The 14,333-nt window shown below is 43.9% G+C and overlaps 1 protein-coding gene across 1 annotated transcript in view; it reads left to right on the top strand.

Annotated features, from left to right (window-relative positions):
* SYN2 (synapsin II) overlaps positions 1 to 14,333 on the top strand; it is a 194,763-nt gene that overhangs the window by 165,631 nt on the left and 14,799 nt on the right. Inside the window, exons 7-10 of the mRNA XM_045812407.2 lie at positions 243 to 385; positions 4,291 to 4,365; positions 4,823 to 4,925; positions 6,257 to 6,406. Coding sequence (XP_045668363.1) covers positions 243 to 385; positions 4,291 to 4,365; positions 4,823 to 4,925; positions 6,257 to 6,406 — 471 coding nt within the window. The remainder of the gene's footprint in view (positions 1 to 242; positions 386 to 4,290; positions 4,366 to 4,822; positions 4,926 to 6,256; positions 6,407 to 14,333) is intronic.

Raw genomic sequence — 14,333 nt, 5'->3', positions numbered from 1 at the left:
CTCTTCCAACAAGCAGAGTACAGGCCAGTTGCTTGGGCCCTTAGGTCCTTTGCAGCAAGTGTGGCTCCTGAGCTCTAGGAGCGGAAGCTAAAGAGAAAGGGTGTCCTAGGGAGATGTGGCACCCAGGTTGACATCTGGATGGAAAACATCTTGCTGGTTTTAGAGGCTCAGAGCTCTTGTGACTCTCAGTATGTGTATTTGTATGTCTCCTTTTCTCCCTCTCTGCCTTGCTCCAACATTAGGTCAAAGTGGAAAACCACTACGACTTCCAGGACATTGCTAGTGTGGTGGCCCTCACCCAGACATATGCCACAGCAGAGCCTTTTATTGACGCCAAGTATGACATCCGGGTCCAGAAGATAGGCAACAACTACAAGGCTTATATGTGAGTGGGGCTGGGGTCCCAGCAGATACTCTTCACTTTCTCCTCAGCCCAGTTGAAAATCTGAGCCTCCAGGTAGCAGCCAACTCTCAGTTTAACCTCACCTGGCCCAAAAGGCAGAGACCAGAGAGAGGGTGCCATTCAAGTCAGGGACTTCCAGACTGAGTTCCTTTCAAGTCAGAGGAGGGCCCATGAACTAAGATGAGAAATAAAATTAATATTTATTTTCACTAGCCTCTAAGTGAAATTTGACATCTTCTTGGTTATAAATCACAACAGGCTACAGTAGTAGCAACAGCACATGTGACTTTGTTACTAAAGGTAATCACAGAGATTTTTGATTAACACTGCAGTTATGACCAATATCTCTAAATGCCAATTATTTTTATCACTACTCAAGAATCATGGTAGTTATTAGACCTGTCACTGCATTTATACCTGTAAATACTTTTGTTATTTACAGAGATATGTACTTTTTACTAAATCACAGATTTGTTTTTGATAACTATTTTGATAATGATTTTAAAAATTGGGTTTCTTTTTATGTACTTTATTTTATACATTTACATATCTTATGTATTTTTATACATTGAAAGGAATTCATAGGCTTCACCAAGCTGCCAGAATTCAGAAAAGGTTAAGAAACTCCTAATGAAAATATACAGCCCTGAAAACACTGCAGAACATTAAAAACCTAGTGGTTATAAGAATAGGTGACTTCACATGACTGTGTCCATCTGCCAGAATGGAAAGTTAAAAATTTCCTCCATTAAACTTTAGAGAAAGAAAAGATTTCAGGATGACCCAATCTTCTATAATATACATAAGAATGCAAATAGCTTACGATTCCAATTTTGGAAATACGAGCCTCTCACTTTTTAAAACCTGTAGGGTGGTATTTCCTTTATAAACAAGAACATTCTGATATATGAATTTGGTCTTGGCCACTCGGCACTTGAACAGACTTTAAGGCTGAGCAGCTTCCCTTGCCCTTGCCCATTTATTTCCATTGTTCTGTCTCCCCCTTCCGTGTTTGTACTCCCCACCCCTGGAATTAGTTAGGAGCCCTGTCCCCCTCCCTTGTCATAACCCTACACACACCTCTAATTTAGCTCTCTGCACAAACAGGACTTTCTGTCCCCCTCCTCTGCGCTGCCTGGGCAGGAGCAGCGAAATCATCTCTGCAGCCCCAGCAGCTTGTGCAGCAGCAGGCGCAGAGTAGGCACCCAATAAGTATTCAGGGAAGAACCCTTGCACAGAACCGAAGCATAGTATCTTTTTCACTTTTTTACTAGATTACTACTTTTTAAAAGTTTACAGTTTTTTATTTAAAGTCTTGCTGCTTCAAAAAGGAATTTAGGATTGTTTTAAAATTGCACTATGTAAGACAAGATAATTTAAAAGACAATTATGAAAAGCAGCTAAAAGTAGCAGAAAAATCAGTATGTGTAGTCACCTAGGAAAGCAGATTTCTTATCCTTTACTTTTAAAATCCCCTAAATAAAAGTAATAAAATAAAAAAATAAAATCCCCCAAACAAACACAAAATGTTTACAATAGTGGAGCAAGAGTGTCTTGATCCTTAAAAGGAGACATCTCATTTTTAAAGGTTAGGATTTCTAAAAGCAATTTCAAAGAAGCATAAGAAAAGAGAATCCTCTAATACTGATGAAGGGTGGGCAACCAAAGAAGCTTTATTTTTTGTTTTTATTTTTTTTAAAATTTTATTTATTTATTTGACAGAGAGACAGCGAGAGAAGAAACACAAGCAGGGGGAGTGGGAGAGGGAGAAGCAGGCTTCCCGATGAGCAGGGAGCCTGACCCGGGGCTCGATCCCAGGATCCTGGGATCATGACCTGAGCCAAGGCCGAAGCTTAACAACTGAGACACCAGGCACCCCCAAAGAATCTTTAGAAAACGTTTACTTTCTTTTTAATTTGCAAGGGACAGTTATTTAGGGGGAATATTGAGGTCCTCTTGGTTCCTCTTCCCTAAGCTTTTAGCTATCCCCTTGCTTTCAGAAGGAATTGACCTGGTAATAGCCAAGATAAGGTTTGAGAGTCTTCCCTACTCCCTTAGCTCTCACCCTGGAGATCCAGAGACAGCCATATTTGGTAGATAGAGGGGGTTGTTCCCTTTCTACTCTCAGTAGGTAATAACGTGCATCCCTCTGTGGAGGTCAGATGACCTAGAAGTCCTGAGAGGTAGTTGAGCTGTTACTGAGTGGCTTCTGGATGCCCCTGATGTTCTCCCCTGCCCCAGTGGCCTATATGGATCTGTGCCCTGCATCTCATTGTTAGAAAAAGGTGTGGAGAGTGAAGGACAGAATATTACTCAAAGTTTCCAAGACCCTATTATATACCATGGCCCTGTGCTGGGTACCTGGAATGAGTGACTCTGTCCCTGCCCTTGAAGAGCCCAGCCTGGTCACAGGGACACACTCATAAACCACAGTGTTAGGAAGACAGTGTTGTTTTTATTATGATCTATCTTCATGTCCCTACTCAGATTTTGCAAGTCACTCATCTGTTAGTTATTTATTTTTTTCTAAACTAGGTAGTGGAGTATAGGGGAAGCACAGCACAATGAGGGAACCAAGAATCTTGGACTTTTTTTATCTTATGTCTAATTTGACTGGGTACACTACTTTGGGCAAGTCATTTAACCTTTCTTAGTCTTAATCTCCTTGTCTGTAAAGTTGGGGCGAGGATGTCAGCCTCACGACAGGGGTTTGCACTGAGGCTCTGGTGAGGGGTTGGTGGAGGAAGAACCTTGTCAAGCTGTCAGTACTGTACAAGTGTGAGCGGTTGTTATTATCACATCAGTTGACTCACTGGGCCGACTCACGGTCTGAAAACTAGCTGTATGTCTAGGTTTCTCAGTGTCTGAGATCAGACCTCCGGGGAAGGTACTCCTGGGAACTGCTGAGTGGAGACTACCACATGAACGGTAGCAAGTGAAAAGGACAGCACATGAACGGTCTGTCAGTAGTGTGAACAGGGCTTTTCTGTCCCCTAGGCCATCCTCTTCCTCTTGACTCTGAGTGAAGACTAATAATTAATAAGGCCTACTTTTGGTGTTTTACAATTTATTTAAAACTTTATTTAAAATTGATCCTCATGACAACCCTGTGTTTACACAGGGATAAGAGGCTCAGAGAGTGAAGTGATTCACCCATGGTCACCCAGCCAGTTAAGAGCAAATTCAGAACCAGAAACCAGGTCATCCACCTCCTAATTAGTCTAAGCCTAATTGACTCTAACACCTGCTCGTGGATGGAGAGGGTGCAGAGGGCACAGCAGAGAAGAGGTTAGTGACTTGATTCCATCAGCCACATTTGATGGACAAGGCAACTTAAGCCTGAAGAAGTTAATTGACTTGTCCAGAGTCACATTGTTAATACTGTAGGTTCTCAGAAATTAACTGTTGAATGGACAAATAAATGAGCTAATAAGGAAGCCATAGGGAGATATTCACAAGAATCCTGAGAGTGTTCCCAGGATTGATAGAATTCAGTTTGTATATACCAGGTCAGCCCAGATACTAAGTGGGTAGGCTGCAAGTGGTTTACAGACTTCTGGACCTAAGACTTAGCTCAAATAACTAATGTAAAAAGTAGATATAGGACTGTAAGTGAGGTTCAGGAGAGTAAGTGCTCATCTTTTTGAAAAGATCATGGAAGCCTCCATGGAGCCACAGCAGTCTGGGCTGGACTATAGAGAGAAGGACATTGAGGGTAGAGGTTGGCAGGGCAGCCAGGATCTCAGCTCAGCAGACAGGCGCCTGGGCTACTTATGCAAGAAACAGGTGGGGAAAGCAGCAGTTAGCTAAAATTCTGGAAAGTTTCATGCCCCCCTCTTGCTGGTGTGGCTTACTGTCTGTCCTATCCTGATGGGACCTTGTTGCAGGAGGACGTCGATCTCAGGGAACTGGAAGACAAACACTGGCTCTGCAATGCTGGAGCAGATCGCCATGTCAGACAGGTGAGTGAGAGAAGGAGTCCACTCCCCAGCCCAACTTCCATAGTTGAAGAGGTATAAGAAATGAGCCCTGCCCAAAGGAAGCCTCTAATCAGGACAGAACACAAAGGCCCAAGCAACCAGGTAACAAGATCAGGCAGGACTGGGTTATATGCTAAATTATGAAGATAAAGACTGGACATGATGTAGAAGCTCCAAGAAAGGAGCAGTTACCCTGCACTGGAAGAGCCAAGGAAGGCACTTAGAGTATGTGAGACCTGCTTTGAGCCTGGAAACCTGGGTGGCATCTGGAGAGCAAGTGAGAAAGCATTGTAGAGAAGGCAATATGCTTGCTGGGGAGAGGGAGGGGAGGAGGAAAGGGGTGGGATGATAGAGGCAGAGACACCAAGGAGAATGAATAGCAAGCAGGCTTGATATGAGCTAACACCCCAGCCTCAGAATACCTTCCCATCCCTTCCAGGTACAAGCTGTGGGTGGACACCTGCTCTGAGATGTTTGGTGGCCTGGACATCTGCGCTGTCAAAGCTGTACATGGCAAAGATGGGAAAGACTACATTTTTGAGGTAAGTCTGGCCAAAGGAGTATCTCAGTAAGAGTATTTCAGTAAGCTAGAGGCTAGGCTCTTAGCTTGAGAATTATGTGGGTGGCCCAAACTGCATTTAGATTAGAGTCTCTCAGGCCAGGGGATGATTCCCAGAGAACACGACCAATGGATGTGCATAGTGAAATACCTCTACCTCTACTATTGTTTCCAATCAGCTAAGCTGATCCATGCCATGGGTAAGAGATGCCAGATTTGGGTTCCTGGGGTTCTAGCCTAATGCTATTCCTCTGGGAAGATTGTAGTGATTTACCATTTTTGTTCTCAGAAAGCTGGACTTGAGAATCATTGGTTCAATATGCTCATTTTGCAGATGAGAAAACTAAGGCCTAATGCCATGAGCATGTGCTCAAGGCCATGGAGTGAATCAGTGCCTCAACCTGCAGGAGATACTTCTTAACATCTCTCTGAGCATTGGAGATACTTTACTCAGCCTGGTCCTCTAACACAACTTTGCTGACTCCCTTTCCCCATATTAAAGGGAAAGTCAGTAGCAGTATGAATCCTTCACACATGTTCCTGCCCAATCTTCCTGGGAGCAGGAAAGGCTCCTTGCCAGGAGTTGGTGGTATTTGCAAAGGATTAGTGTCAGAAGCCCAAAGTGGGCTTCAGAATCTACTCCATGATCTACCTGGCACATAGTGTTCTAGATAATCATACCCCCTTCTCTCAGTGGGACTCAGTTTTCTCATCAATACATAAGAGTTGGACTGTTGAGTCTATGATCCTGGTTAGGTGGACACTTCCTAAAGGAGGAAAACATTTACCTGGATTTTGAGGTACGGGAAGAATCAGGATGGTGGTGAAAAGGGAAGGCATCCCAGGTCATGAGCAAAAGCAGAAATCTAGTTGTGTAATGAGCAGATTATGTGTGGAGATAGAAACTGCATGGGTGAAAAGTCTCAGAGATGAAAACTGCCTACTCCTAATTAGAGAGTTAAGGGAATGACCTTCATGTACTCCTGCTTTCCCTGACTGCAAACCTCTAAGCCCTGAGGCTAGGTTCTCTACTTGCTATCTCCCTTTCCCCACTACCTTCAGGCACGAATCTTTCAGTCTCACTGAGCCCTGGCCTGGGTGACATCTGCGGGGAAGGATCCAAGGCAAAAGTTTGCTGGAGGAGGGGACCAAGGTCCTGTTTCTGCAAAGGAACATGCTTTCAGCTCAAGACAAGAACACCAGTTTCATCCCCAACCTATCTCTGATGCCTTAAGTTCTACTCATTCTGAAACTCTATACCAGGCCTTTGATGTTTCCAGACTCTTTCCTAACCTGGACTACATCTTCCATCAGGTCATGGACTGCAGTATGCCACTGATTGGTGAACACCAGGTGGAGGACAGACAACTCATCACTGAACTAGTCATTAGCAAGATGAACCAGCTGCTGTCTAGGACCCCTGTCCTGTCCCCTCAGAGACCTTTAACCACCCAGCAACCACAGGTAAGCAGCATGAAGAGACACAGGAGAGCCAAGAACCATTTCCAAGCCCATGCTGTAGACTGTGGTAGCTCCAGGATGGAGGAGCCTTCTCATTAGCCGTCTGCAATATCAACTATACAACTGTCCAAAAATGGAGCACTGGATCTCTTCTTTCTGAACTTGAAGTCTCTGGGGAACCAGAGCCCATTTCCCTTGGGATACTCCCACTTTTAAATGGGAGGTCTCTGAGGAAGGGCTGGGTTAGACCTCTCACCAGCTGTTCACTGTCTGTGAGGGGTCTGCTGCGTTTGTGGAGAAAGAAGGGTGTTTACCAGAAATGTGCTGGTTTAGAGAGAAGAAAGGGTCAGGTCCCTCATTCTGTTAGATAGTGACGAGGTAAAACTCAAATTGGAAATCTGCTTTCCTTCCTAAGGGAGAGGAGGCAGCTTTCTTCAGGTGGCTGTGGTGTGTGACTCATGGCCAACCACATTCACAATGGCAGTATCCCAGATGCAGGTCTGGTAGGAAGTCCACATTGAAGTTTCTGTGGCTCAGGCCCTGTGGCTCTAGAATGGGCCAAAGAAAGGCAGGGGTTGAGGGTCTTAAGTCCCATCTAGGAGATATCTCCCTTTGCAGAAATGTCCCCCAACTTTCTTCCCACTGAACTTTTGCATAATGAAGTGGTAGGAGCTTGGGACAAAGAATCCAAGAACTGAGTCCTAGTCTAGCTGTTCCCTAAACAGCTGTGTGACTTTGAGGGGAAGTTACTACCTTTTCTAGGGCTCAAGTTTTATAACTTGTACATAAAAATCTCTCAGAAATCTTTCTTTCAAAATCCTACTTTAAACAGTTAAGGAGATAGAATAGAGTAGTGATTTCAGAGTGGGGACTTTGGAAAGAGAACTACCCAAGTATGTATCCTGGACCCTCCATTTATTGGCTTTGTGACCTTGGATAAAGTACTTATATGTGACTCAGCAGAGATGACAATGGCACCCCTCTCCTAGGGTTATTATGAGAATTAAATGAAGAACCTAAAATGTAGTATATATATAATGTATCATAAATGCTCAAAAGAGGTTACCTATTATTAAGTAAGTAAGCCGTCTCCGGGCTTGGGTTCCCTACGAACTCTGGCTTCGAGGTCATCACTCCCTTTTCTAAAGATCAGCGCCTTGCCAGGATTATACTGCAACCCTGGAAGCCAAGTAATTGGATTCCGGAAATTCCTTAGTAAGAAAGAAGGAAAGAAGTGGAGAGGGGAAAACAGTATAAACAAGCCTGGGTTATGGTATAGAAGCAAATTACCCCCACATTTATCTTCTTATCATTTGAATGTCACAGAATCATAGCATAGGAGCCTAGTTGATATTCATAATAATGGACCTGAACCATAAATAAAGTTATATTTAAGTCAGTATTCCACATATTGTTAAAGAGAGCTAGAAATATAATGTATAAGAACTATTTCTGTAGAAATGACTAAAATAATGGTGCCTGGGTAGCTCAGTCAGTTTAGTATCTGACTCTTGATTTCGGCTCAGGTCATGATCCTGAGGTCTTAGGGAATCTTCTTTAGGATTCTCTCCCTCCCTCTGCCCTTCCCCCCTGGCTCCCCCCTCCGGAAATCAATAAATAAATCTTTTTTTTTTTTTTTTTTTTTTAAGAAATGACTAAAATAAACAGTGTGACAATTTTAAGTCAGTTCTTTCTCTGGATCTCAGTTTCTCCACCTATAATATGAGATAGATCTAAATACCTTTTGAGCTCTGAAAATTTCTTTGAGTAGAATACATCCATCCTAACTCATGCTGGATAAATGGGAGCTTCTGGGATAATAGACTTACACTGGGCATCCAAGTTGAGAATAGCCCGCCTGCTGTGGGATGCTGTGGGTGTTTTATACCTTCTGTAGCTGGCTCTCATGTGTTAAAACTCTGGGCAAGTACAAGAATCTGTTTCTGTACATCAGGAATGTTAGTCACCAGAGAATTACAGTAGGGTAATTAAGAGAACAAAGATTAATTGCTTGTTAGAGATACAAGCCCATTATTTAAATGTTGTACTTGATGAGAGTTGATAAAAAAAGATTTTCCTGGTTAAAAAAATATCAGACCTGTGGTTAGGTTTTATGATTTTGTAGAGCTTAGGGATTAGCAGATTGTTGTTTGTCCCTGCCCTAGAGGAAGAGGGACAGGTAGCCCTTTTCTTCCCTTTAACCCTGAGAAATACAGAGACCATCTGGTTGCAGCTTAAAGAACTTGTGACAGAGTAAGACAGCCCAATGCTACCCAGGCATGATAAACAAAAATGGGTTGTTCTGGGATTCTGTGAGGATCCCTTAAGTACTTTTATAAATAGAAGTGTGCAAAACTCTCTTGGCCTTCTACAAGGAAGTCATTTTGAACTAGAATGCAGAGGAGACCTGAGTTCAGCCTTGTCCTCGCTACTGACTTACCAAGTAACCTTGGGTAGATATCTTCTTGTTTCTGTGCCTCAGCATCTTCATGTGTAAAATGAAGGACTGAACAAAAAAAACTACTAAGATGTCTTCTAGCAATGAAATTTAGATTATACAGAAATGATATCTGAAGCATAAAAGTTCAATAACAAAGAGAAATCACCAAAAAAACTTTCCACCCCACAGAAAGCATTAGCTCTTCTTTGGTACAAGTCCCTTACTTTCCAAGCATTACATATTGCAATTTAAATATTCTCAAGAAAAATCTGGAAGCTATCAGAGTCAAGTCAAGAAACATAGTAAGGGGGGCGCCTGGGTGGCACAGCGGTTAAAGCGTCTGCCTTCGGCTCAGGGCGTGATCCCGGCGTTCCGGGTTCGAGCCCCACGTCAGGCTCCTCCTCTATGAGCCTGCTTCTTCCTCTCCCACTCCCCCTGCTTGTGTTCCCTCTCTCACTGGCTGTCTCTATCTCTGTCAAATAAATAAATAAATAAATCTTTAAAAAAAAAAAAAAAAGAAACATAGTAAGGAGTGAGCTTTCCTAAATATAGGGGCTCCTGCCAAAATCCCTAGTAGTAAAGCCAGAGTGACTCAAGGATAAGCTTTTCTCTGATAAGCTTTTCTCTGCTCAGGATCACATTCAAAGCTACAACAGGATGTGGAAAGTACACTGTCGCTGGGAGTCAGGATACTCAGGGGTTAGTCCTACTCTGTCATAACATTATGTGACCTTGGGTAAGTCATTCCCTATCTCTAGACCTCTGGTTCCTCACTTCTAGAATTAGGTTGAATCAGTTGATATCCAGATCCCTTTCAATTCTAAGGTCACATGAAACCTGGAGTCTGCCCAATTGTGAAGTCTGAGTACAGTCCTCTATAAGACTGCCCTTTCTCCTGACACGAACAAAAAGTTCAGAGTTCCCAAGAATTCTCTGGAAGGACTCATATAATTTACTGCAAGCTCTTATACTCACAGGTGCATTATAGGAAAGGATACAGATCAAAAATAAACCAAAAGAAGATGCACAGGGCAGAGTCTGGGAGTGTTCCAAGCATGAGGATTCCATTGTCCTAACCTCCTAGCGTCCATGTTTAAAGGTACATATGGTGCCAATCAGGGAAGCTCATCTGAGATTCAGTGTTCACAGTTTTCCTTGGCTTTCATGTCATAGGCATGCTTGATTGATTGATCACCTTGAAATTGGTCTCCAGCATCCCCATCCGTGAAAGTCAGGTTAATGCCATGTGGCCCCAGGGACCACTGTGATTCCCCTCATCAGCATATATTACCAAGTGTGGTCTGAGGGGCTCTCACCACAAATAAAAAGACACTCCTTTTACTCAGGAAATTTGAAGAATTTAGACTTATCTCCCAGGAGTGGAGGGACAAAGGCCAGATTTCTCTTTGGGCAAGGCCAAATTCTTTACTATAACATGATAAAGGGACAGCTGGGTGGCTCAGTCAGTTAAGCGTCTGCCTTCGGCTCAGGTCATGTTCTCAGAGTCCTGGGATCCAGTTCTGCATCAGGTTCCTTTCTCAATGGGGAGCCTGCTTCTCCCTCTGCCTCTGCCTCTCCCCCTGCTTGTGCTCTCTCTCTCTCTGATAAATAAATAAAACCTTAAAATATATATATACATGATTAAATTAATTTAGCAAATGTCTCTCAAATACTTTTAGCCCTTTGTGTACAAGGGCTATGCTTTATTCAACTGTGTTTCCACTGACTAGCACAGGCCTAGCTCAACATGTGTGCTTAAAATTAGTTAATATACTTAAGGCTACAGCGATGAATGAGATACAGTCCCTGTCCAAAAATTGTTTATATTCTAAATTGAAATCATGACTGACTTCAAAGAGGTTGTCACCATTTGTCAGATGGTACCTCCTTGTATTCTCTGTTAGTTTCCTCCTGAACCCCGTGCCCTGACTCCAGGCCACGCTAAAGACAAAGTATACCACAGTCTGTCACATTTGGCAAAACACTGCAACTTGGGCTTGACGTCATGACTGTACTGGTCGTATTTCCACCTCCCATTTCTCCCTGATGGTAGTACATTTCCACTGCTTATGATTGAGGAGACATTTCAGTCATCCTGGCTCTAGGCCCGTGGAGTTGTCAGACCAAATTGCATCTGTGTTCCCACTATTACATCTGCCAGATTATCTGCATCTTTAGCCACATGAATCTCTTCTAAGGCCCACCCTCCATGGGTGATCTGGATCCCACCTTCTTTTTGCTCTCATGTTATCCCTCTCTTCTCTATCATCAATTTCTTCTTTTCTAGAAAATTATCACATCCACCTATAAACATCTCTCATTTAGAAAAATAAATTAAAAGCCAATCCCACCATCCCACTGAAATTGCTCTTGTCAAAGTGACTCCATGTCACCTAGTTCTCATCTTCCCATCTTCTTATCTTGCGTGATTTCTCGGTAGTCTTGATGCAATTGCCCACTCTCCCTCCTTGAAACACTTTCCTTTCTAGGCCTCAGTGATCCTGTTCTTGCCTAGTTTTCATTCCACCTCATTGGTTTCTCTTTCTCACCACCTTTGCTGGCCCCTCCACTTTTGCTAAACCTCCACATGTCAGTACCTAGAACTTGGTCTGTGCACTTTCCTTGGTGATCTCAGCTAACCCATATCTATCTCTTGTCCTGACGACTCCTTGAACTCCAGATTCATATTTCTAACTCTTGCTTGACATCTTTATTTGCATGTCTAAAGGCATCCTAAATATAACATGGCCAAAGCAGAACTCTTTTTTTTTCCGCTTTAATTTGTCCTCCCTTCAATTTTCCCCAAGCAATTCATTTAGGCCCCTACCTGCTTCTTTGCCTTCATACCATCCTAGCTCTTCCTCACTGGTAAGGGCCTTTGTATGAGCTGTGTCCTCTATCTGAAATGCTCTTCCCCTTGTTTTTGTATGGCTGGCTCCTTCATGACAGTCTAACTGAAATTTCTTCAACCATCCAATACAAAGTTACCACCTAATCACTGTAGGGGGTCTCTTCACTGCTGTATCTCTAAGGTCTGCAGAATAGCTAGCACCTTGTAGCCATTGAATACATCAGGGGTATACTAAGGAGGGTGCAGTCAGGGGGCGCCTGGGTGGCACAGCGGTTAAGCGTCTGCCTTCGGCTCAGGGCGTGATCCCGGCGATCTGGGATCGAGCCCCACATCAGGCTCTTCTGCTATGAGCCTGCTTCTTCCTCTCCCACTCCCCCTGCTTGTGTTCCCTCTCTCGCTGGCTGTCTCTATCTCTGTCAAATAAATAAAAAAAATCTTTAAAAAAAAAAAAAAGGAGGGTGCAGTCAGTCATCAGTAGGAGAGTTAAACAACAGTAACAAAACTATGTCTGCCTGCTTTTTATTATGATCATGTGATTGCAATTCTATGCAAATGACAGTGATTAAAATATTCCTCCTACCGAGATAAACCACTCCCCTTCTCCTGCCCTAGATATGGCATTGCAGTTCATATTTGTTGAATGAGTTCCCGGATGGAATAAGTGTCTTTAACAGCCCTTGCAGCATATTGGAGTTGGTGTCAGGATCCTATGAGCGATTTTGGTAGTGTACAAATGGGAGGGATACAAACCAAGGGATATTACCTGGGTCCCAGCCAGAACTCTGCATGGTGCACTGAGCCCTTAGCTGCTGTCACTAAGTTACATTCCATTCCTCACAATCAAGCCCCTCTTGCTGGCCTCTTTCTTCTGTGGCTTTGGCAGCTCAGGCTTAAAGAGCTTCTGGCCTGAGTCACAAGCCCTAAGAGCTATTTTTTGCCCAGTATTCTAGGTCAAGACCAGGATGGACAATGACTAGTCATATATCTACCTTTCTCTTTCTCCCTCTCTATCCTTGTCTGCAGCTCCACCCTTACAGCTTTCATTTCTTTGACTCTAGAAGAACCCCTAAAGGAGGCTGAAGGGGAGATTAGTAGAGGGCACACCTTGCCTTGTCAGCTAGCCCCCTAGCCTGAGATGGATTAATTATAGAAAACAAAGAGCAAAGTCATTGGAGTGGGCCGAGGCTAGCTGCTTGCCCAGTTCAAAGGGGTAGAGATGGGGGTGTAAGAGGCACTGGCTATGTTGCTGAAAGTAGGGAGGCGAGTGGCAAAACCTTATCTGGCTAATGACAACTTGGTCTCAGCCTAGCTGATTGCCAGGTTTTGTGCTACCCTAAGAGTTGGCCAGGGCAAGTGACTCCATCGGCTCTGAAGTGCTTCAGGGAGACTGTTCTCAAGGTGGCAGTGACACCTGGTGGCCATTGATGGCCAAAGCCTCCAGGCTATATACCTTCGAAAAGTCCCTATAGGCCCTGCTCTCCCATCCCCCACACACCTTGGGATCTGTCTTCTGGGATCCGAGCTGGGCCTTATAACCCAGGGCTCTAGAGAGGTGTACACTGCTCCTGAGACTGTTGGGAATCAGGGAGAGAACTTCAACTAGACAAAGCTTTCAAGTCATGCCAGTAGAGGTGGCATCCTGGTGCTCTCCTTTGTGTGGCTAATCTTCTTTTCATTTTCCATTACACTACTTCCACTTTTGTTATTTTCCTGTAAAGTCTTCCAGAGTAAAAGGGCTGAATTGCTAATGCAGAGATTTTAGACACTAATGAACTTTCTATTTGGCTTGTGGGTTATACCCATGAGGAGTGATTCTAAGACAGCTTTGGAAGCATTAGTACACATGTGGTGTCCAGGAGGAAGATGAGCCTCTTCCCCTACCTTGAGCAGGTCAGATCACACCTGCAATGTTGTCTCCAGTCTGAGGGTCACAGTATAACAAGGACATCCTCTAACTCTAACTAGAATGTGCTCAACGAAAAGAACCAGGAGGTTGAGGCTTTTGGCAAATCTTTGAGTAAAAGTTAAAGGAGCTCCAGTTGAATAGCAATAGTCCCAAGAAGCCCATGACTTGGTGCCTTCAGCTTTCTGGTGGCTGTCATGGGAGAGGACTGGTGCCAAAAGGCAAACTTGCTAGAAGACAGGAGTAAACTCTCTAACACTAGGAGAGGAAATGGCTACTTTGAGAAGTGGTATGCGGCTGCCACATCATCACTGATGTTCATTCGGGGGGCAAGGTGGGCCGCTTGTCAGGGATATGGTAAAAGGGTGGGCTGGGGGCTAGGACTGTTGGAGCAGGTAACTTAAAATCTCCTTCCAGATCTAAGATGACATGTGGTAGCCTCAGACCTGGAAAGGGCAGCGATGAGACTTCAGAATTGAAGGACTGAGATCCATAAACCTGTAGCCTCTGACCTCTGGTAGGACGTTGTACCAGTCCTTTATACTGGCTTTCTGGGCTAAAGAGATACTCAAAACATTTCCAGACAGGTCTTTCCACCTACAGAGGCTTGAAAAGATGAAGTTTCTTGAGTACAGGACACCAAGACTGAGAAGGGGTTTCACTGGGGTCTAAAGTGCAATGCAGTTTGGGGAAGGGACACAGCTCAGATCCCGAACATGGGACTAAGAAGGACTTA

Source organism: Ursus americanus, chromosome 14, assembly GCF_024610735.1.
Source record: "Ursus americanus isolate L20-20 chromosome 14, mUrsAme1.1.p, whole genome shotgun sequence".
NCBI classification, from domain to species: Eukaryota; Metazoa; Chordata; class Mammalia; order Carnivora; family Ursidae; genus Ursus; species Ursus americanus.
The sequence above is the reverse complement of the archived record's forward strand: the minus strand, read 5'-3'. Positions and strand labels throughout refer to the sequence as shown.